General features: G+C 39.4%; 1 protein-coding gene across 5 annotated transcripts in view; it reads left to right on the top strand.

The window, feature by feature from the left end:
• DPYD (dihydropyrimidine dehydrogenase) overlaps positions 1 to 21953 on the top strand; it is a 680031-nt gene that overhangs the window by 564162 nt on the left and 93916 nt on the right. For 4 of the 5 annotated variants that reach the window (XM_075936588.1, XM_075936587.1, XM_075936589.1 and 1 more), the window contains one exon: positions 19885 to 20027. The exons of the other annotated variant lie outside the window; for it this stretch is intronic. In XM_075936588.1, the coding sequence (XP_075792703.1) occupies positions 19885 to 20027 (143 nt within the window). The remainder of the gene's footprint in view (positions 1 to 19884; positions 20028 to 21953) is intronic. 5 annotated transcript variants of the gene reach the window in all.

Below are 21953 nucleotides of genomic sequence, written 5' to 3'. Positions count from 1 at the left end.
TGTGGCTAGTGCAGAGATCGTGGACATTGGAGGCTTCCCCCCAAACCTCGATGAGGTCCACGATCTCTGCACTAGACCACGCGGGCGCCCGCCTCTTGCGGCCCCGGGCAGGGTCCTGGGAGCTGCCAGGCTGGTCCTGGGAAGAGGGGGAGGGCTGGGTGTCATCGGGTGGCTGGCTCATGTGGTGTCAGCTGCTGGGTGTGCTGGCATGGGTGCTGGCAGCCTTGCAACTGGCACAAACTGTGTAGCCAGCCCGTGGCCCTTTAAGGGCTCCGGGGCCGGGAGGGGGGCAGTAGAGTTTCCCTGGTGTTGGCCAGAGTGGCCACCAGGGCAAGCTGGGAAGGGCTAGTCTCCCACTAGTTCGAATTAAGGGTCTACACAGCCCTTAATTCGAACTAGTAAGTTCGAACTAGGCTTAATCCTCGTGGAATGAGGATTACCTAGTTCAAACTAAGCGCTCCGTTAGTGCGAATTAAATTCGAACTAGCGGAGCGCTAGTGTAGCGCCTATGAAAGTTAGTTCGAACTAACATCCGTTAGTTCGAACTAACTTTGTAGTGTAGACATTCCCCCAGTCTCCCCCCACTTTGAGTAGCTTGTGAAAACCTCTAGAAGCCCTCCATGGGTCACCTTATTGGGATTCCTGACAAGTGGCAGGAGATCTGTTAGGTGGGGAAGGCATGGAAGCACTAGTGCTTTCCCACTGCTTTCATATTCTGCATTGCTGAGCTGCTTCTGAGTGCCACCATTCCCATCAGGACACCTTTGCTCCTGACAGATCCTCCAAGTCTGCTCCCAACTTTCCCAATAGAGATTGGTGACATTTTCTTGGTGTTTGGAGAGCTTTCCTGGCAGGAATCCGAAAGGAAATATTGGCATGCTGAAAATCTGATGTATTGGCAAACAGAACTTCGCGGGCAGATCTCCTTGCAGGCTGATGGATATGAAACTTGTTCATTACATTTTAGAAAAATTTGGGGGCTTATGTTACTCATCTGTATTACATACTTTTTCTGAAGACATCAAAGCAGCTGATCCTAACTTTGCCTGTTTTCAAATCTCATGTCAGAGAAAAAAGTCAAAGAGGAATTTACATGCCTGATGTAAAAATATCTTGCAATAGCTTCAAGTAAAATATCTGGTATTTTTCTAGATTTTAATAAACCTAATAACAGCATTTGCAATCCCTTAATGCTATTTCTCATATTCTTGTTACAGTAGGTGTATGGAAAACACGTTTCCTGGTTTAAAAAGCTCAAAACAAATTTCAGCAGTTTAATCTCAGTGTTAGAAAAAGGATCACAGCAGCTGCTGTAGTATTTTGTATTTAAGCTAGTTTTCGTAAAGACTCGTGACATGCTCCCTGGGAGCTAAATATTGACAGGCATGCTCTGGCAAGCAAGATCAAGCTTGCTGAATTAACAGAGCTCAAGTCTCTGCGTTGACACTGTAACCCAAGTCTGAAAACTATTATCTTACTCCATTTATTTTGGTTTTATAGGTGATACTGTCCACTTGAATTAGGGATTTCCATTGTATCTTAAATGCTGTAACCATGAATTAATTTGATCAGGGAATAAGGCTTCCTGTATACTGAAGGTAGAAAACATCTTTAAAATTATACAGTATGTGAAATGGCAAATGATGTCATAAAACTGGCATGATTTCAAACTTCCGAACTTCAGGCTTAAGTATTAAAAGTAAACGGGTTTATAGATATTATTTATCTTTTGTACTGTTTTAACAACCACATACCAAATTATCAATGGTCAAAAGCTAAGCTTAGATATAAATTCATTATAGAATATAATTAAGGAGATTTATTTGTATTATGTAGCTAAAATACCACAAATGGTTATTTTTCTAATTGTTAATGCATCCTGTTTATAAAGCTTACTGTTTACTTGTTAAAATTCTGAGTAAAGAACTTAAGCCTCTTTGCGTTCCTAAGAAATTTGGCGGATAAACTGAATTGATTATCTGATGTATTATGCAACATATGGTATTGCACAGTCTTTTGTGTGTGCTTCATAGTATTTTCTTAAATTAACAGTATTTTTTTATTCCAAAACTGCACTTGTTTAGGCTCTCTCTATGGCGTATTGGATTTAAATGTAGACTTTACCATGCTGGACAGATGTGTTAGAATTTTGCATCAAACATTTAAGTTTTTGTGAGTTTTCCTTGTTGAACATTCCATAAGAAATGTACATCTATTTTCAACATCAAAGTCTACATACTATGAAATTCCAACGTCTATTTTCAAATCAAATGGGCATTTTTCTTTGCTCCATGGATTTGTGTAAGTTCAGCTCAGTTTTGTTCAGTGAACATCATTTCAAAAAATAAATCCACAGAGCACCATTAGGGCCTGTTCTTGATTTTGTCAGTTTTTCATTAATGGAAACTAAAAGGCTGAATACATATACAAATTAAGTTTCATACTCACCCTCTGAGATGCCTTCATTTGATGACTATTAAGATCAGATGAAGCAGGACACTGCGGCTACATCTACACTACAAGGTTTTTGCGGAGTGTCCACACCTCGAATGAGCTCTTGCACAATTAAATGGGCAATTAAACAGCAGGACAGAGGGCTTTTTCTGCCATAGGTAAACCTGCTTTTCTGAGGCATAACTGCTTTTAGCGCTACAGCTATTGCACAAGAAAGCAAGTGTAGACACTCCAGAGAGGTTTCCTGCACAAGAAACCCCTATGGGGAAAAGCACAGGTGCTCTGATGGCCATTCTATGAATGGCCATCAGAGCATTCTTGTGCAAGAGCGTCCATGCAGTGTGTGCTTTGAGGTGTGGATGTGCTGTTGCACAAGAAGTTTTTGTGCAAAAACTCTTGCACAGAAGGCTGAGTTCTTAGGCAAATTAATCCTGTTATAACTGTCTTTAATGCAAAAGCCAGAATCAAAATACAAGGTACAAAATTCCATTTTGAAATCAGCAGTGTCATGTTGACCATTGTTATGAAGGTCAATCATAAGTAGAACTGATGTAAATATTAACTTACATTACTTAAGTATCCTCTATTATATATCCAGAGCTTTTATAGTTCAGAAAAAAATAGTTCTTTTGTGAAGGTTCTTTTGCAGTACTGACAATAAATGATATTACATCACTTGCCTTGTCTCTCTAATATATTACGTAGTTCAGACATGCTACTATTCCATTTTCCATTAGGGTATTACCCCTAAACATTTGTGCTAACTAAATACTCTAAGCTAAAATAATGACACATTATTTAGCATATTTCTTTTTTCATTGATTTTGAGTATTTGGTGAGCTCTTATCACTTTAGAGAAACAAGTCATTCTGGGAAATTGCCATCCTTACATATAATACCCAAGTATAATTAAAGGCAGAGGTACCAGCTGTCTCTTGGTTTAGCTTAAAAAAAAAAGACCTAAATGCTGTCATGTAAATTTCATTGCAAAAATACAGAAATGTAAGGAACTAAATATTTAGAAACTGATGTATCTAGTTATAAAACCATAATTATACAAGAACACTTCACATCTGTCATCCAGTGTTTTAATGCCTGTGGTAGTTATTAGCTGAATATTTCTATTATTACCATTCTGCAAGCAACTGCTATTCTTGAAACTGATTGATGTTTAGGAATAAAGCACATTTATTATATGTTGCCAACTTCTGAGGACCAATCTTCTATCCTACAATGCCTTCAGAGGAATGATGATACCTCATCTTTCTGGAACTAATCACTGCTGAAGAAAGTAAAAGGGGGAAAACATAGTATTTTTTCCAGTGAAGAACTTTCATTGCATTGTACACCATTCAGCTATAAAATGATTATAGTATTTTATCTGCCAAAGGTGACACAGGTAGAAGATAACTTTATACTATATGTACTGAGAGAGAGAGAGAGATGTATGTATATAGAAAGTCTGTAACTGTACAGTGGCTTGGTTGGAGACAGTGAATTTGTTTGTAGGTTGCAGAGGCAAGGTCTCATCTTTCATTGCTCAGGTGCAGCCACTGATCAGCACCAGGCCCCCTCTTCACTGTCAAGATGTGTCTCTCCTTCTTTTTAGGTAACTTAATTTAGGTTATCCCTCCAGCCAAACTAATAAACAACTCTTTCCTCCCAGGTAAACAAAAGTCCAACAAAATAAAATGGTCAGCAAAATGAGTTCTTTGCCCTCCTAGGGCAACACCCTGCTCACTAGAATCTGTGCATTCTTCTTCTCTTGATTGTTGGAGGTTTCAAAGGCCTATTGCTCAGCTGTCCAGGCTTTCAGGCTATCAGTAAATGTTACCCAAGGATGGTTCCCCTGAGGTTTTTGCATATTTTCTTGTTCACTAGTTCCTGCATCCTGCCTATGCAATTGAAACAAATTCTTCTCAAAAGGTATTATGCAGAAATGGAGACTTGTTGTGGTGAAAGAACAACAGGAAACAATGGCTTTGGCTTAATTTGGCTAAAACTTGGTTCCTAAATGCTTGGAAATACCCAGCAGATAAAAGCATACAGTACAGGTAATTCCATAATCATTATGCTACCAGCCCTCTCCCTTTCACCCATTTTGGTCACGAGCCCATCCACTCTTGGGGCCCTGCTACTCTTACCCCTCAAATAAAGGTAAAAAGGGCTGTACAGGAAAGGGATTCAGAGCCACCTCCCTCCTCCAGTCAGACCAGTCACAGGAACCCCAAAGCATCACCTCTCCCACTTCTACTCCTTTAAAGAATATTTCCCTTAACTTTTTTCTGACTCCCTTTATCTGACTGCTATCTCCCTTTATCCCTTCCCTGAGACATATAGCCTAATTCCCATGTCATGTTTGCTCCAACTAAGCTCCCAACCTAGCGTGAGGATGGCAAAAACACCACCTCCCCTTGGCCAGTCTGGTGCTGAGAAAAAATATTCCTTTCCTGCTTCCCAAGAAAGATGTGGCCCCCAGCAGGTACAGACAAAACCTGGTATTTAACCACTTATATGGAGGGTAAGATGGGTACTACTTTGCCAGGTCCAAGTAAAGGAAGGCTTTTTCTCACTAGCTTGGACTTCACTAGTCTCCTATCTCTTCCTCCAGTTGCTAGTGGGCAGGGGAAAATAAGCCAGCTGACCTGCGGAAAAGCTGCCGAAGCCAGTCACCCTGACGTTTTAACCCTTAAAGGGAGCACACATGTTTTCCAACAACCCAGACAACAGCCTCCTAGCACTTACTATGCAGGGAGGTAATTGTTTTAGGCTGTTTGGGTTGAAACTACCAGGACCTATTTTCTGCATGTGGTGGGAGAGGTTTTCTCCAGAAGGAATCATAGACTATTGGGACTGGAAGGAACCTCGAGAGGTCATCGAGTCCAGTCCCCTGCCCTAATGGCAGGACCAGTCTAGTACTGTCTAGACTATCCCTGATAGACATTTATCTAACCTATTCTTAAATATCTCCACAGATGGAAATTCCACAACCTCCCTGGGCAATTTATTCCAGTGTTTAACCACGCTGACAGTTACGAACTTTTTCTTAACGTCCAACCTGAACGTCCCTTGCTGCAGTTTAAGCCTATTGCTTTTTGTTCTATCCTCAGAGACCAGGATGAACAAGTTTTCTCCCTCCTCCTTATTACACCCTTTTAGATACCTGAAAACTGCTATCATGTCCCCCCTCAATCTTCTCTTTTCCAATTCTTTCAGCCTTCCTTCATAGGTTATGTTCTCTAGACCTTCAATCATTCTTGTTGCTCTTTTCTGGACCCTCTCCAATTTCTCCACATCTTTCTTGAAATACAGTGCCCAGAACTGGACACAATACTCCAACTGAAGCCTAACCAACGCAGAGTAGAGCAGAAGAATGACTTCTCATATCTTGCTCACAACACACCTTTTAATGTATCCCAGAATCATGTTTGCTTTTTTTACTACAGCATCACACTATTGACTCATATTTAACTTGTGGTCCACCATAACCCCTAGATCCCTTTCTGCTGTACTCCTTCCTAAACAGTCACTTCCCATTGGCTATGTCTAGACTGGCAAGTTTTTCCCCAAAATCGTCTGATTTTGGGGAAAAACTTGCCAGCTGTCTACACTGGCCACTTGAATTTCCACAAGAACACTGACGATCTCATGTAAGATCGTCAGTGTTCTTGCGGAAATACTATGCTGCTCTTGTTCGGGCAAAAGTCTTTTTCCGAAAGACTTTTGTGCAAAAGGGCCAGTGTAGACAGCACAGTAGTGTTTTCTGCAAAAAAGCCCCCATCACGAAAAGGGCGATCGGGGCTTTTTTGCGGAAAACCGCGTCTAGATTGGCCACGGACGCTTTTCTGCAAAAAGTGCTTTTGCGGAAAAGCATCCTGCCAATCTAGACATGCTTTTCCGCAAATGCTTTTAACGGAAAACTTTTCCGTTAAAACCATTTTCGGAAAATCATTCCAGTGTAGATGTAGCCATTCTGTATAGCATTTGCGCAAGAGGGCTTTTTCCCAAACAGGAGAGTCATTGTATTTGCGGAAGAACACTGACAATCTTACGTTAGATCGTCAGTGTTCTTGTGCAAGTTCAAAGCGGCCAGTGTAGACAGCTGGCAAGTTTTTCCACAAAAGCAGCTGCTTTTGCAGAAGAACTTGCCAGTCTAGATGCAGCCTCTGTGTAAAATTGATTGTTCCTTCCTAAGTGGAGCACTTTGCATTTGTCTTTATTAAACTTCATCCTGTTTACCTCAGACCGTTTCTGCAATTTGTCCAGATCATTTTGAATTATGACCCTATCCTCCAAAGCAGTTGCAACCCGTCTCAGCTTAGTATCATCTGCAAACTTAATAAGCATACTTTCAATGCCAATATCTAAGGAGATGTTAGAAAGTGTGCTTGAAACGCATGTTTCTTTGGGTTTATGCAGGGGTGCATGTGTGTGACAGAGAGAGACACATAAGGAGGGCATTTGGGGCCCTCTTCTTTCAGCTTTGTGTGTGTATGCAATTCTAATTTAAATGCACAGCTTTTAGTATGTGGAAAGGCCTGCTGTGATTTAAAAATATTCTAGGTTTTTTTCTTTTTCTTTTTGAGAACTGATATAGAACTGAGAATGGAGAGGACTTCCACACCCATTTGTTGGCCTGGAAGAATAGTGAGGGAGTCTAAGAGAATAATCCATTTGATCATATCACAGGTGGTTTATTTCTCCTAAAAGCCTGTGATAATGGTGTCCTCGGGTATCCCTGAAACCTCCTCTGTAGGTCTTAAGAGTGCAAATCACTAGTAGTATTGCCTGTTATTTGTATTGCTAGAAAATGAAAGCTATGAAATGGCACAACATTTTTAGTACAAACATCATCTGTAGTGACTCCTGCATAAAGGATACAGATAATATACTGTGATGGTTCTTTAGAACATTCAAAGGAAGACTTTTCTGCTGTGAGGTGAGGAACAAATCCTTGGCTTCCCTTTTCTCTCCATTTGGAACAAAAGATGGTCCAATAATGCTGAACACCTGCACAACCAAAGGAGAAAAAAAGCACTGGTTCTTTCAGCATTTTGCTCTCTCCTCCTGAAAGCAGGAAGGCACAGAGAGAGAGAGATGTCAGATGAGCACATGCTGTTCTAAGTAGGCCTATGGTTTGAGAGCTGCTGCTTCCAATTCAGAAACAGATATGGGCCTTGCATTAAAAGAAGATACCAGTCTTGGAAGCCAGCCAAGAGTATCAAAATAACTGTTTTCACCACCATTGAACAATTAAAGTCATGGATTACGACATCAGCAAAATGCCAGTTTTTATTGACACAAGATTTGTTTTGGTTCTGGTTCAGCTGAATCAACATCTGCATAGTTTCATTTTGTGTTTCAACTCAAAAATTTCAAAGTGAAAGTCAAAAGTTGCCATGTTGGCCTGATTTTGAATCCATTCTGTGGCAGAAACCATAAATCAGCCCAGATTCCTGCAAGACTTGATTGATCTTGGGAAGGTTTGTTAATCTGGCTGAATTTCAGGTTTGTCTGAAAAGCTGAGACAAAATGATTTTGCTTGATGTCAGTTTTCTGTTTTTAATGAAAGTTATACACATCTCATATAATAAGATGATGGGTGTAGTCATGTGAACGGAATCTGCTTCCACCCCCACGAAACAAGCAAAGAAAAATCTTAGATCTAAAATAAATGGCTGCGTCTAGACTGCATCCCTTTTCCGTAAAAGGGATGCAAATTAGACACATCGCAATTGCAAATGAAGCGGGAATTTAAATTCCCCCGCTTCATTTGCATAAACATGGCTGCCGCTTTTTTCCGGCTTGGAGCTTTGCCGGAAAAAAGCGCCAGTCTAGACACGGATCTTTCAGAAAATAAAGCCTTTTCCAAAAGATCCCTTATTCCTTATTTTACGGGAAAAGGATGCAGTCTAGACACAGCCAAGATGTTTCTGGATTCTTAATAAAACAGCAGTATGCTGAGATAAAACAGTCATGAAAGTGTTATGGTCTCCATTCCTGTCACGTGACTCAGCAGAAAATGTAAGAGAAGCATTTTACCCGGGGCTGAGGTGGGCAAGAAAAAAGCCTTTTGGATCATTAGCCTATGTTAGTCAGGAGACTGAATTATTTTAATCATGAGTTTTGTATGCTTAAATAGTAAGTTGGACTGGACCATGAGATATGATCTTGAAATATACTCAAGTGTGGTCCTGGATCTTTTCTTGACTGGTGGGAGCCACCAGCTCACTAGCAGAAACAGATTCCTAGTATTTTAAGGTATCTCTTTCATTATTTTAAATTGTAAAAAGATTCCTAATTATCATGTACCACACAAATTATTTTTTGATTGTCCTGTGTTAGCTATCTCTCTCCTACTCTGGGTTGCAGAAGTCTTGAGAAATGGCAAGTGTTGAAATACATGGGTATGACACAAATAGTGTTGAAATAAACATTTATTTTAACACTTGTGTGTGATGAGCCATTTATTTTAACACTTTTCACTTCAAGTGTTGAAATAACAGGTTTTTTCGGGGGACGTGTCATCCATTCTGTTTTATGTATATGTGAATATGGAAATGTATCTGTTTATTGAGCATACATATTTTTACATTAGTGCATTAGCAAACAGAGTCCAATTAAGATAGGGTCATTTCTCCCACACTAGTTTTGTATTCTTGATTTTGTAGCAGATCAATCGTTTTTTGTTCTTGGTGGTTTGTTGGTGGTGTTTGTGGAAGTGGTGGTGTTGGGTGTCTACTGAATTTATCAAACAGCTAGGAGAAGTACTAGAAAATGCAGATTAAAATGGTTCACAAATATATGTATCTTTAAAGCCTTGGAACACCACTAGATCCATCATGATGAGGAGTTGTCACAGATGTTTTCGGTAGCATTAATATTTTAACATGAATGGTATGATATTAAAGGTCCCAGTTCAGCAGTCCTGCACTGTTTCACCAAGCTCTTTGGACACCGAATTAAGTCTGATTGTGTGCTTAGGGCTAAAAATATGCTGAAACATTTGATTGAACAAGGTTGAATTTAAACACACACACTTAAATGGTTTTTTAACTGAAGCCCTATTGGACAGACATTGCACAGACATTGTCCAGTGGGGAATTAAAGCCCATATATAATATATCTAATGCCATTTCCCAAGCATTGCTTCCCCAGAACCAATCTGTCAGCTCCTGTGTAACTAGCAAAAATGTGTCCACATTTACGACATGCTTGTGCTTGCTCTCCTCAAGCTAGCACTCCAAACATAGTAGTGTAACCAGAATAGCACAGGCATTGGCAAGTGGTGGCACAGGCTACCAGTGTGAAGTATGTGCCCATAGAATTCAGGCAGATTTGTACACACAGGCTATGTCAAGACTACATCCCTTTTTCATAAAAGGATGTAAATTAGACGTATCGTAATTGCTAGGAAATAAGGCATAAGGCATAAGGGATCTTTCAGAAAAGGCTTTATTTTCCGCAAGATCAGTGTCTAGACTGGCACTTTTTTCCATCAAAGCTCTGTGCGGAAAAAAAGCGGCAGCCATTTTTATGCTAATGAAGCAGGGGAGATTTAAATCCCCGCTTCATTAGCAATTGCGATACGTCTAATTTACATCCCTTTTACGAAAAAGGGATGTAGTCTAGACATAGCCAAGGTGGTTAGCCCTGGCTTCTCTACTATTGTTAGCAGTCAAGCTTGGTGGGAGTTAGTGACTCTGTGTCTATGCAAGGTGGAAATTACATCCTCCCCTCCAAGTGTAGATATACTGATATGTTCAGCTCAGTGGCTACCTGCAGATGCAGCTTCAGGCTTCAGAAAGTGTAGTGTTTGTCTACTTTGTGTTCTAGAGAAGTAATCACACTCTTTGATTGAATGAGTAAGACACAGAGCCTGCCTAATTAGAAACCAACTTATCCATTGGGAGACTCTACAAATTGTGTTTCTTTGATGAACAAGGTATTTCTTAGCTGTTTCTTCCCTTAATTCTATTTTGCACATTTCATCTCAGTGATTAATACCATTTTATTTATAGTATTTTAACACCTAATAGCTGCAATCAGGATCAGGGCCTTATTCTAGTAGGTGCCACAAAAGACAGAGAAAAAGAAGGTCACTACCCCACAAGACTTATCTTTTGGGATAATGTTTCTCTTTACCTGAGCCTGACATCTCTAATCAGTTTTATTTTCACTGGGTCACTTAGGTTTCCCAGCTTAGAGGGAACACTGGTGCTGTGGCACCTTAAGGAATGTCTACACTAGGAAATTATTTTGAAATAACTAAATTTAAAATTATAACTCCCAAAAAACTATTTCAAAATAAGCTCATTCCCTGCAGAAAACAGGAGTACAGGTTTTGAAATAATGGGCTTGCTAGTGTGGACACATCACTTATTATTTTGAAATAAGGGCGGTTATTTCAAAACAACTCCTTAGTGAAGACCAGGGCTTAGAGGCTAACAAAAATATATAATATCATGAACTTTCATGTTTAAAACCCACTGCATTACTGTTTTTAAATTACAGGCTACCCCTGTAAAACATGGCTACCCCTCTGAGACTAGTAAATACTGTGACTTTCATGACCGGGTATATTCGGAGCACATGCCGAAGAGCTCATATGAGCATCCCAAAAAATCCTACACCCCTATTGTTCCCTGCTCTCTTTGCAAGTGTGCTGTAAGTGAAAACCTATCAAGTTAGAAACTGATCTTGTCCCCAGGGGAAATAACATTTACAGATAAGAAAAATATTCCTTTTCTCTCTATTCCCCAAATCTAACATTTATTAATTTAAAGAAATCTCCTATGACAACTAAACATTTATTGAATAAGAACTCTGGTGATTTTGTGAACTTTACAACAGAAAGTTCATAAATAATCATCGCTAGTAATTTAGAAAGTGGGGGGGGACTGAAACGATCACTTTTGGTCTTTCTTTTTTGTCATAATTGATGCCTCCATTTCCTGCATTTTCCCGTCTTGTTTTGAGGGAGAAAATGGGGTGAAATAATTATTGGTATTCACAGACATGCACAGAATGGACTCAAAGACACTAAAATTCTGAAGGACAGGCTTTTGACACATGGCAAAGGAAAAGACAAATAATTAAAACAGAAAATGTTGACTCTCCTCCATTTCCATCTCCTCTGGAGGACATAACTGACTGAGAACATCATTAGCTGAGAAAAAAAAACCTGCAGTGACCCAGACACTGTCCTAAATTTGGCAGCATGCCACATTGAAATCTATGGCAATTTTGCCATTAACTTCATAGAGCTGGGATTTCACCATTGAAATATGATATAATTTAAACCAAAACCAGTCACAGTTGGTGACCAGTTATCTAAGATACTGTAAACACCAATCTGGCATATATTCCTTTAAAGATTATTTTTGGAAAATGAACATGTAATTATAAGATTTAAATGGAAATATTCTGGGGTCCATCTTTGGTTTGGAAAATCCAGGTTTGCTAAAATTCCATATTGGTTAAACTGTAAAACCAAAAACTATTGTATTTTGTTAACAAAATATGGAAACAATAAATAATTTATAAGTCAATGTGGCAAAACAGCTCTTATTATATAAATTAGTCATGGGCGAGATTGATTCCGAAAGGTACACTGATAGAAGAGTTATCCAGGTTCCTTGATAAATCAGATTCTGAATTAAACACCTAAACTATAAGCCAAATCCGTCTTGAACATGACATTTTGGTGCATCATATGTTTACTAGTATTCCAAGAATTATGTGGTACTAATAGCTTTCATTCTGGGGTTTTATACTAGCTGTATATCATATTTTTCTCCAGACATATCTGCTCACTGAATTTTCTTCTGCATATAAATGCATTCACTGGCCATTTTGAAGGACGTGCTTGCTGCACTATTTCATTAAACTGCTGCATTATCGGGTAATTGTTTAAACATAATGCCATAGCACTATCAAAAGGAAAGGTGAACTAATGGCATTTGCAAATGTCAGGGATTATTTTAACACTTTTATTATAGTTTATAAAAAGTAGGTTCAGGGCATTTCATGGCAATTATTTCCACAGAAATTGGTTATTTAAATAAATTGCTAATTATCTGGATATGACAGTATTGAAAACCCTGCTAATGAGTTATTTAATAAGTGTAGTTTATGGTGGCCACCTACAGGAGGGAGAGAGAAAGAACATATAGAATAATTATGACAAATAATGAATTAGTTACAAATGTCTTGTACATTAGTCTGAGTTACTAAAAATGGATTATCTATAGAAAGTTTCTTTCAAACATCAGTATTATACAATACAAGCATGTGTAGAGTGTTCCTTTTAAATCGGATTAATTTCCTTTATTTGCTTTTGTCTAATCTTCAAACTTTCTCATTCTGTTACTATTTACAGAAACTGATTATTTACAGTAACTGAATGGTGAACTTTCCCAGATCTATTCCCATTCTACCTTTTCCCCCGAACTCTGATATTTGCTTTCTCTCTCTCTTTCTGATTTTTCCTTCCCTGATTTTATTAACTTAGCTTCTGGGAAGAGAGCAGCTTCATCTACCTTGCTAGAATATATATGTATATAATCTGCGAGAGGGAAGTGATGGGTAGATTTTTGTTTTTCTTTTCATAGCATCAAAAATATTTTCTTCATTAAAAATAATTTGAATGCTCAGTATTTCTTTTTTCTGTGTAAAGTTTAGTCTACTGTATTGCAAACCTGAATTTCCATTTGTAAAGAAGATCCACAGTAATTACTATAACATAAATAAATTAAAATTACATTTCGTGTTGCCATGCAAAGAAACTTAGTGAGAATTATGATCGAATTTCAGTGCTAACCAGCTACTGTTTGGTAGTTATTAGGAGACTTCTTATTTATCTGTTCCTTTAGTTGCTGTATATAACTTAATTTAAAGGCCAAATATACAATTTCAAGAATCAAACTATATGGTAGAAAAAATAAATATGTGGAAAAATACAAATAATGATATAATAATTATATTTAGCTTTGCTATTATCATCACAGGAGTGACACTGGAATTCCCACACTGGCCAGTTAAATGGGGAGGGGTGGGGGAAGAGGGCTTGATTTTTATTTACCCTCAGATGCCTTTACAGCCACTCTGGCAGTATAAAGTGCTCTTAAAGTGGATGTGCTTTGAGGCCTTTTTATGCTGCCAGTGTAGAGAATAGTGCCTTACTGTAAATGTGTATCAAGCCTAATATCCTAATACTTATGAGATACCTGGATTTGTTTTCACATGGGTAGGTACAGTAAAACTCCAATAGTCTGTGTATATCTACACAGCAAAGTTATTTTGAAATAACAGCCCTTATTTCAAAATAACTTTCCTAGCATCTACACAGCCAGACCGCTATTTCAAAATAAAATTGAAAAAGCGGAGCGCTTATTTTAAATTTGGTAAACCTCATTCTACGATGAATAACACAAAATTTGATATAGCTATTTCGAAATAAGTGCGTTGTAGACACTTATTTTGAAATAGGGGGCCCCCAGCCTTCCCAGGATGCCCTGGCGGCCACTCCAGCCTCAACCAAGAACACTTCTCTCCCTCCACCTTCCCCAGAGCCCTTAATGGGGTAGACTCTGTCCACAGTGCCTGTGCCAGCTCCAAGCCTGCCAGCCCAGAGCCAGCAGTCACTGCCTCTGACCCAGTGGCCCCAAAACATGAGCCAGCAAGCCACTGGCAGCCAGCCCTCCACCGCTCCCCAGGAACAGTCTGCCAGCTCCCAGGAGCCTGCCAGGGCCTGGAGAAGATGGGTGCCTTCCTGGTCCAGGGTGGAGATCATGGACCTTATTCAGGTTTGGGGGGATGCCCCCATCGTCCATGATCTCCGCACTAGACGGAGGAATGTGGCCATCTATGGCAGGATAGCTGCCAGCCTGGCCACCAAAGGCCACATGCGAACCCAGGAGCAGGATTGCATGACAATCAAGTTGGTCCGGAAAGACCCCCAGTCCTGAGCCCTGAGCTTCTCCTCCCCCTTCTTCCCCTTGCTTCCCCCTTCCAGCTCCCTCCTCCCAGGTTTTCCCCCTCCCCTCTCCTACTCTCTCTTCTCCCCTCTCCCACCTCCTTTCCTTAGTCTCACCAGAGTTTCATTCCCTCCCCCCCCCCCCAGTTTTGTTAAATAAAGAGAGTTTGTGTACATGAAAATACATGTATTTTATTTGACATCAGGAAGGGGGCTTGAGGCGGGTAAATGGAAGGACGTGAGAGAGGAATGAGGCACAAGCCCCCAGTGGGGCAGACCAGGAAGGCTCTTAGTGCTCCTTAGAGTGGAAGCTCTCCCGTAGGGCCTCCTGGATACTGACAGCCCCCCAATGGACCTCCCAGATGGCAGCCTGCAGAAAGTGCAGCCAGGCTCGCAGCAACGTGTCCAAGAGAAGCACCAGAGAGCCCGGGGCAGCTCTGGCTCCATGTTGCAGAATGATGTGGTGTCCCAAGTGAGGGCAATCAGAGCACACAGAGACAAAATGTTTTGCTGTCCCTCATCGAGGTAGACAAGCAAGCAGGGAAACCTGAGAACTGGCTATCCGGGGGAGGGAGGGGTCCCTTTAAGCACAGACCTCAGATAGCCTCAGGCAGCAGCCCCACACAGTAAGTTCTAACCTGGTCCCCTGCTGGAACTGGTTCAGGCCAGCCTTCAATGCGATTCAAAGTTCACTCAGTGTGGATGTGCTATTTCGAAATGCATTTTGTGTGTAGACGTGTTATTTCGAAATAAGCTATTTCAAAATAACTATTTTGAAATAAGATATTTTGAAATAACACTGTAGTGTAGACATACCCTTAGAGACTAACAATGACATAGTAGAATTATAAATAAAAACAATATATCAAATCATTTTGTCATGTACTAAACTTTAAGCATGTAAATAATCTCATTGAAGTCCCGAGTGCTGATATACATTGCTGGATTGGGACCATAGCATTGTTGTTGGTTTTTTAAAATTCCATTTGATTTACCAGACATTTTCCACTCTATGAAACCTTAGTGATTCGTTTTTGTTAACATTTCCCCTTGGCTTTCAGTAAGTTTAGCCATTTTCTTCATGATCCTGCCCAAAAGCCTATTGAAAGGCTGGGTTATATCTGCTTCCCTCCAGTCTTCCTTTATTTCTTCCTCATCAAGAGGCATTTATACATTTCTGTAATAGGAAGTATAATTTTAACTCCCTTGGCATTCATGTAAAAATAAATTAAACTCTGGGCCAAAATCACTGCACATTTGTCTTGTTTTATCAAATATTTATTAAAGTCACTCTTTATTTATTTATTCCATATTTTTCTGTGTTTCAGTATTTCAAAATATGTCTTTTTGCCACCTGTCAGTCAATTGTGGTGCACTGGGTTCTAGATTAATATTGTTCCTTTCCAATTGTACCTAAACATTTACCATTAGATTTACTAATTACCAAATGTCAATAACAACTTGCACAGTGGATATAAAGACAACTGGAAACTTGTTGAAAATGAGTGTCTGAGCTCCAGAAAAATAATCTATTCATTATACTAGCGCCATCAAAACCCCACCCTATCCAATGAGATCCAAACATCTTGTAATGGAGTCATTATTTTCTCTGCTGTGCTGCTGCAGTCACACCACTGATTAGTTGAAATGAAGGAAGTCCTTTCTGATTACTTTTATTGTGGAACTACCTTAGCAAGCAGTCACTGGTTCCTTCCTCATCCCCTCTGTTTAAGGAGACTCTTATTTAAATAAGCAGAACATTAAAACAGATACAAAATATATTTTTTCACATAAAGTGGAATTCTGTGGAACTAGTTGCCACAAGATATCAATTATGTCAAAGTTTTGACACAATTAAGAAAATGATTGGCTATTTATATGGAAAATGCGAACATCCATATTCACATCAATATTTTTTAAAATAGAAGAGGAATAAGCCTTTATTCCTCAAGACATACACCAGCCTTTAACTGTTGTGGTTTAAGAACAAAATTCTTCATAATAAGCCTACTTCTGAATTATTTGTACCTTTCTCTGAAGCATCTGTTTCTGGATACTGGCGCAAACTGCACTTTGCACTAGATGGACCAATGTTTAAAACTGGATTTCCTTTGCAGTCTTGCTCATAAAAAATGAGTTGTTGATGCATTTTGTGTGCTTATTTACTGAGCTCTGAATGGTCTTGTTTGTGTAATGTGTATTTTTGGGCCACACAGATAACTTAATAAATAAAAGCTTGAAAAAATGTCTTGCATGATACCCTTATTCTGAGCTGAGTCATCTGTAAGACTTGACCATCATCTCTGCTATGGTGCTATATAATGTCTAAGAATAAGTACTCATTGTATCATTTATCATCTTTCTGTTCTTTACAATCTTATTATGAGTGATCTGGTTAAAGTGACTGCAAATATTAGAGCATCACTGCCCACTAGAATGTTTTGTGTCGTCTGTCTCCTCTTTTGTGATTCTGTTTTGCTGTTATCTTTACTTGGGTTCTATAATGAATTTTCATTAGTTTCCAGCTTTTGTGAATCATCACTCAATTGCCCAAAAGCACACCAGGACTGGTGGCAGAAAACTGTTACATTAGGCTAAGTTGTCCCTTCATATTTCTGAAAGTGTTCATGGTGAAGATATTATTTCTCTCTGTAGTCTCTCTAAAGTTGTTGCTGGAGCAAAGCATAACTTCAGTGCAAAATGGTACCTATTCAAAGAACACATCAATAATCCAGATATTCAAGAACATCCAGCATGCCTTGAAGATACACATTAACAAGATAGACTCACCAGGCACTGTGAAAGCTGCTTCTCACCCAGGTGTCGATGGGATGGAAAAAACAGAGTTCAGTTGTTGGCAGGGGGAGAAAATGTCAGGTTGGTAAATAATGAGATGGGATCAGTGCTGAAGCAGCTAAAGATGGCATAAGCCAAGAAGATAATTCATGTGCTGAATCAGGAGCAGATGTCAGTAGAGACAACTTATCTAGGCATTTGGATGCTGATTCTGTAACATGTACTGACGGGACAGACTTGTCAGACAGCCTGTTTTTGAAGTCCGGTGTTGCCTGTATCAGTGGTTTGTTAGGAGGAGGTGACATTTTGCTGGAGGCAACCTGAGCTGAAGAAAGAAGGGTTTTGAAATGGTTAAAGTAAACCAAATTTTCAGATTTCTGTTGGAAAAATGACATTGGCAAACAGTGTCCTTTTTAAAATGAAAAATTCTACTGGAAAACCACAGCTTCCTGGTTTAAAGCAAACTGACAGGTCCTACATCTTGATGTGCAGAGTTGTACTGCTCATTCACTCTGTCTGTGGTACCAAGTGTGCTGTGATAGCAATGAACAGACATCAACTTACTACAGGTAGCATCCACTCTAACAAAGGTGACCACTGTTTAAAAAAATATAAAGTGTAAAGCATGAAAAAGGGTGGACAACTCTCTAGACAGCAGCCTGCTAGCTTAACCTTAGATCCTCTATGAAGATCCCTACCAGGACAACTATGCATAGCTGAAGTATCCATGTGTTATTATTTTCACTTTCAGATGGGAATTGAGAGTGTGTGTGTACTGCATTCAACGTTGTGGGAATTACTCTTCTGTTAGGGTATGTCTACACTAGCCCCCCATTTCGATCTAGGGAGGCTAATGAGGGCAACCAAAATTGCAAATGAAGTGCAGGATTTAAATATCCTGTGCTTCATTAGCATGTTCCCAGCTGGTCGCCATTTTAGAAATTGATTAGCCCGAAGTAACTGCCCGCGTCTAAACGTGGCAGTGAAACAGGATTCTGAATTAAGGCCCTAAATCGAATTAGCTGTTATTCCTCCTGGAATGAGGTTTCCTGGAGTTTGACCCAGGGAGACCTCAGGGCTGACTAGGGAATGAAGCACTCTGGACAGCTTTGAGTGGGAGCTGGGCATTGTACCTGATCAGGGCCAGATCCTGCAGCTAAAGGCTAGCCAAAAAGCCAAAGACAACCCTGCAGAACCCTGGACAAGGGGGACTCAGCCACAAGCCCCTAGAAAAGGGCTGATGGAACAGCATCCTGGGGAAGTGGCCCAAGAATGTGACAGCAACTGAATACATTGAAACTCAGCAGGTAACTGCTTCTTAGAGGGTCCCTGGGCCAGGACACAGAAGGGTCCCTCCCAACCCTCCTGCAAACCACAGGGGGGGTAAAAGAAGAGGCCTAATCTCTGGCAACTGACTGGACATTGCCTCGCATGCAGACGGGAGTAAACACTGTAAGACCCTCCTCAGCCACCAAGGGGCGCACGCATGAAGGGCAGAATCTGTTACACAAGCCAATATCTATAAAATTATAAATGTGTGACATCATGTCTGCACAAGGTATTCAGGCTTTTCAAATTGTCTACCTCAATATAAAAAACACCTTTTCTCTCTAATTTAGACAGATCCCTAGTCAATTTCCCTGTTAATGAAATACTCTTCTGTATGCATCTTGCCAGTGCCATGTGCAATCCCTGCTCTACTGCAAGACACTGCTGTAACTCACTGTGTTTTTGTTCTAAATTCACCAGATACTTTAGTATAAAAAGTTTTTAGTGGTTTAAATACCAAATAGTCTAAAAATATAGCAGAATATATGCCAGCAACACATATAATTTAGTGTGTAATACAAGCTGTATTCTCATGTGTTTGTTAATACTCATGTAAACTTCAATATACTTTAAATGGAATGGAGTAAAATGTCTAAACAGTGCACTAGGGTTTTATCATGATTCCCATAAATGCTTTAAGAGATTGAGTGGCCAAATCCTCATATACTACTTCAAAAATGAAAACCACAGTCCTGCAACCATTCATGCATATGAGTAACTTTGAATAGTACCATGCAATTTTAGAGAATAATCTGATCAAAGCTGGGCTTCTTAAAGAGGTACCAACATTCTTGAATGTGTCCACAGAGGATATATATTAAATAATATCCAAATGTCAAAGTGCATTGGGAATGGTAGTTTTAAACCAAACGTTTGATTCAGATTATGTAAAACAAATTCAATACCAGTGTTCATAGTAGCGGCCTGATACCTAATGTGAAAATGTAGAGCTGTATGTCTATAATTTACTGTATGGAATTGTTTTCTGTTTCTAAATATATTGTTCCTTGTTCTTTTAAAACAGATGCTTAAATGTTTAAGCCAATTTTTATGTTTTATCCAGATAAATATGCAAGTGTTTCTGTACAATTTTAGGGTTATTACACCCACGTTCCTAACACTTTTACATGTAATAATACTATTTGAAACCTTATACATATTGATTTACAAATTAATATATATTTTAGATATTAGAATTAGATATTAGTTCTAGATATTAGTGGTTTGTCTAGTACAATACTGCCATCCCATGATGGGCATGCATGCACACATCATATCTAAGTGCAGAATATTCCAACTTGCTAACACTATATTTTCATTTTCCTTAGGAAGTGCTATTAGGCCCATAGCCCTGCGAGCAGTATCTGCTATAGCTCATGCTCTTCCAGGATTTCCCATTTTAGCAACAGGAGGAATTGATTCAGCTGAGAGTGGGCTGCAATTTCTTCACAGTGGTGCTTCAGTTCTACAGGTATTTGGTTTTTTCCTTTAAAAGTTATAATAAACAATTTATCACAGAACTGTAATTTATCTTAAAACTAAAGATTTCACCTTTTTCGTAGGAAAAAGGACAAATTAACATAATTGATCCATTGAGACAAATGTTCATATTGTGAGCTTCATATTCATTCCTAGGAGCCATTCACTTAAGATATTTAGTGATGGAGTGGATGCCCTATAATCTATTGTGCTGACCTGAGAAAAGGCTAGCTTCCTAAGAGTGAAGTAGTACTTTTTCCTCTAATCTAGAAAGTTTCCAAATTAAATCACTTTCCCTTGTTAATTAAATGAAGTTGATCAGTACAAGGTCTTTGGAAGAGGAAGTTTTCAGTCCATGGGTAAGGAATAGTTAGCCAAGAAAGTTAGGTTACATTGACTGATGTTTTCCTAAGCTCTGGTCACACTTTAGTATGAACTGCAGATTTTTCATGAATAGGACGTGTTGTTAGTATAGGTTCTAGAAGGTCCATCAGTACTTCTGTCTTTTGCCTGCCCTATGCAGTTGTCTGAGAATCTTTGATATATAAAGGAGGAGGACAGTTGCTGTGGGTGGTAGATAGTCATAGTGTCATCAACTTTCACCAGGTCATCAACCCCATGGTGCTAGTGTCATTTGTCTTTGGAAGCTTGCAGGATCTATAAGTAATCAGGGAAGGGAGACATCTAGGTGAAGGCAGGGACTTGTGTTTGGAGGCAATGGTAGTTAGTCAACAACATGATGAAGATGCCTTCATTTCCAATACCCTCTTTGACACTGAAAACTGGATTCCTTGTATGGCAAGCCTTACTGGTTAGCTGCGGTGATGGCAAAGGCTAGTCATAAGTTTGCTGTGGTGAAGTGAAAATCCTGGGCTGGCACCTTTACTGGCAGGATTATTTACATGAGCTCTGAAGAGTCACACAGTGCTAAGAATTTTGGGGATCTCTAACATCAGGTCTGACACTATGGTGAATCTCTCAGCAGTTGGCAAATTGCATACACCTGGGTTTCCAAGCTACCATTTGTTTGTTAGCTCCAGAAGCAAAGTACAGTGAATTGTTCTGGATTTGTGTGTGAGGTGGGAGATAGTGGTGTACCTATAAATCTTCGGGGGAAAGGGGAAGTAGCAGTAGGAAATGTGCAGCTCTGGCAGCCAGTCTTGAATTTTCAGTATTAGCATCAAACAAGCAGAAGAGTGTGCAAGGTTATCCCATAACTTGTTTTGTCTACTTGCTTTACTAATTGCACTTATTCATTGTTAAAACTTCTATTTGCTTATTTCAAACTCTCCTTTTCTGACAAAAGGATCAAGGAGCTACCTTGTCTGTGTAACCATGTCAGTACAGTACTTCAGTACTGTGTCTCTCTTGCAACACCTCTCCTGCAATCGTATGATGCTACTTGTAGCACAATATTTGTCTACAACAAAAGTATGATCAACAAGGGAGTGTTTTCAGAACTATGCATTCATTTCATTTATGGCTTCTAATTAAAACTGAACCTAGACTTAAAGTGTAAATAACATTCTACAGTTTTTTCACTGAACCTCTGAGGATTTTTGTTGAAAATGTTATACAACTATAACTAACTATATATAGTAGAATGAATGATGTTTCTGTTGCACTTAAATCTCTGAAGGACTTTGATTCAGGTTGGGTGAAAGTTCATTACATTAGACTTATGCACTTTTCCTTGATGCAGATTGTGTAGGCATGTGTGGATGGGCAACGGAGGGGATTTCTTGTGTGTAGACGTGCCCCAGAAGACAATGGAGAATTCTAACTTGTAAATACTGAGAGAGCAGAATGGGTATTGCTTCTGGAGTGGCTAATTAAAGAATAACTTGCTGAACCTAGAAAACCCAGAATAATTTTTGAATGCTAATTAAATATAGGCTGATTAAAGTGATTCATGTTC

Source organism: Pelodiscus sinensis, chromosome 9 (assembly GCF_049634645.1).
Source record: "Pelodiscus sinensis isolate JC-2024 chromosome 9, ASM4963464v1, whole genome shotgun sequence".
NCBI lineage: Eukaryota > Metazoa > Chordata > Testudines > Trionychidae > Pelodiscus > Pelodiscus sinensis.
Note: the sequence above shows the minus strand (reverse complement) of the source record. Positions and strands in the feature narration are given on the sequence as shown.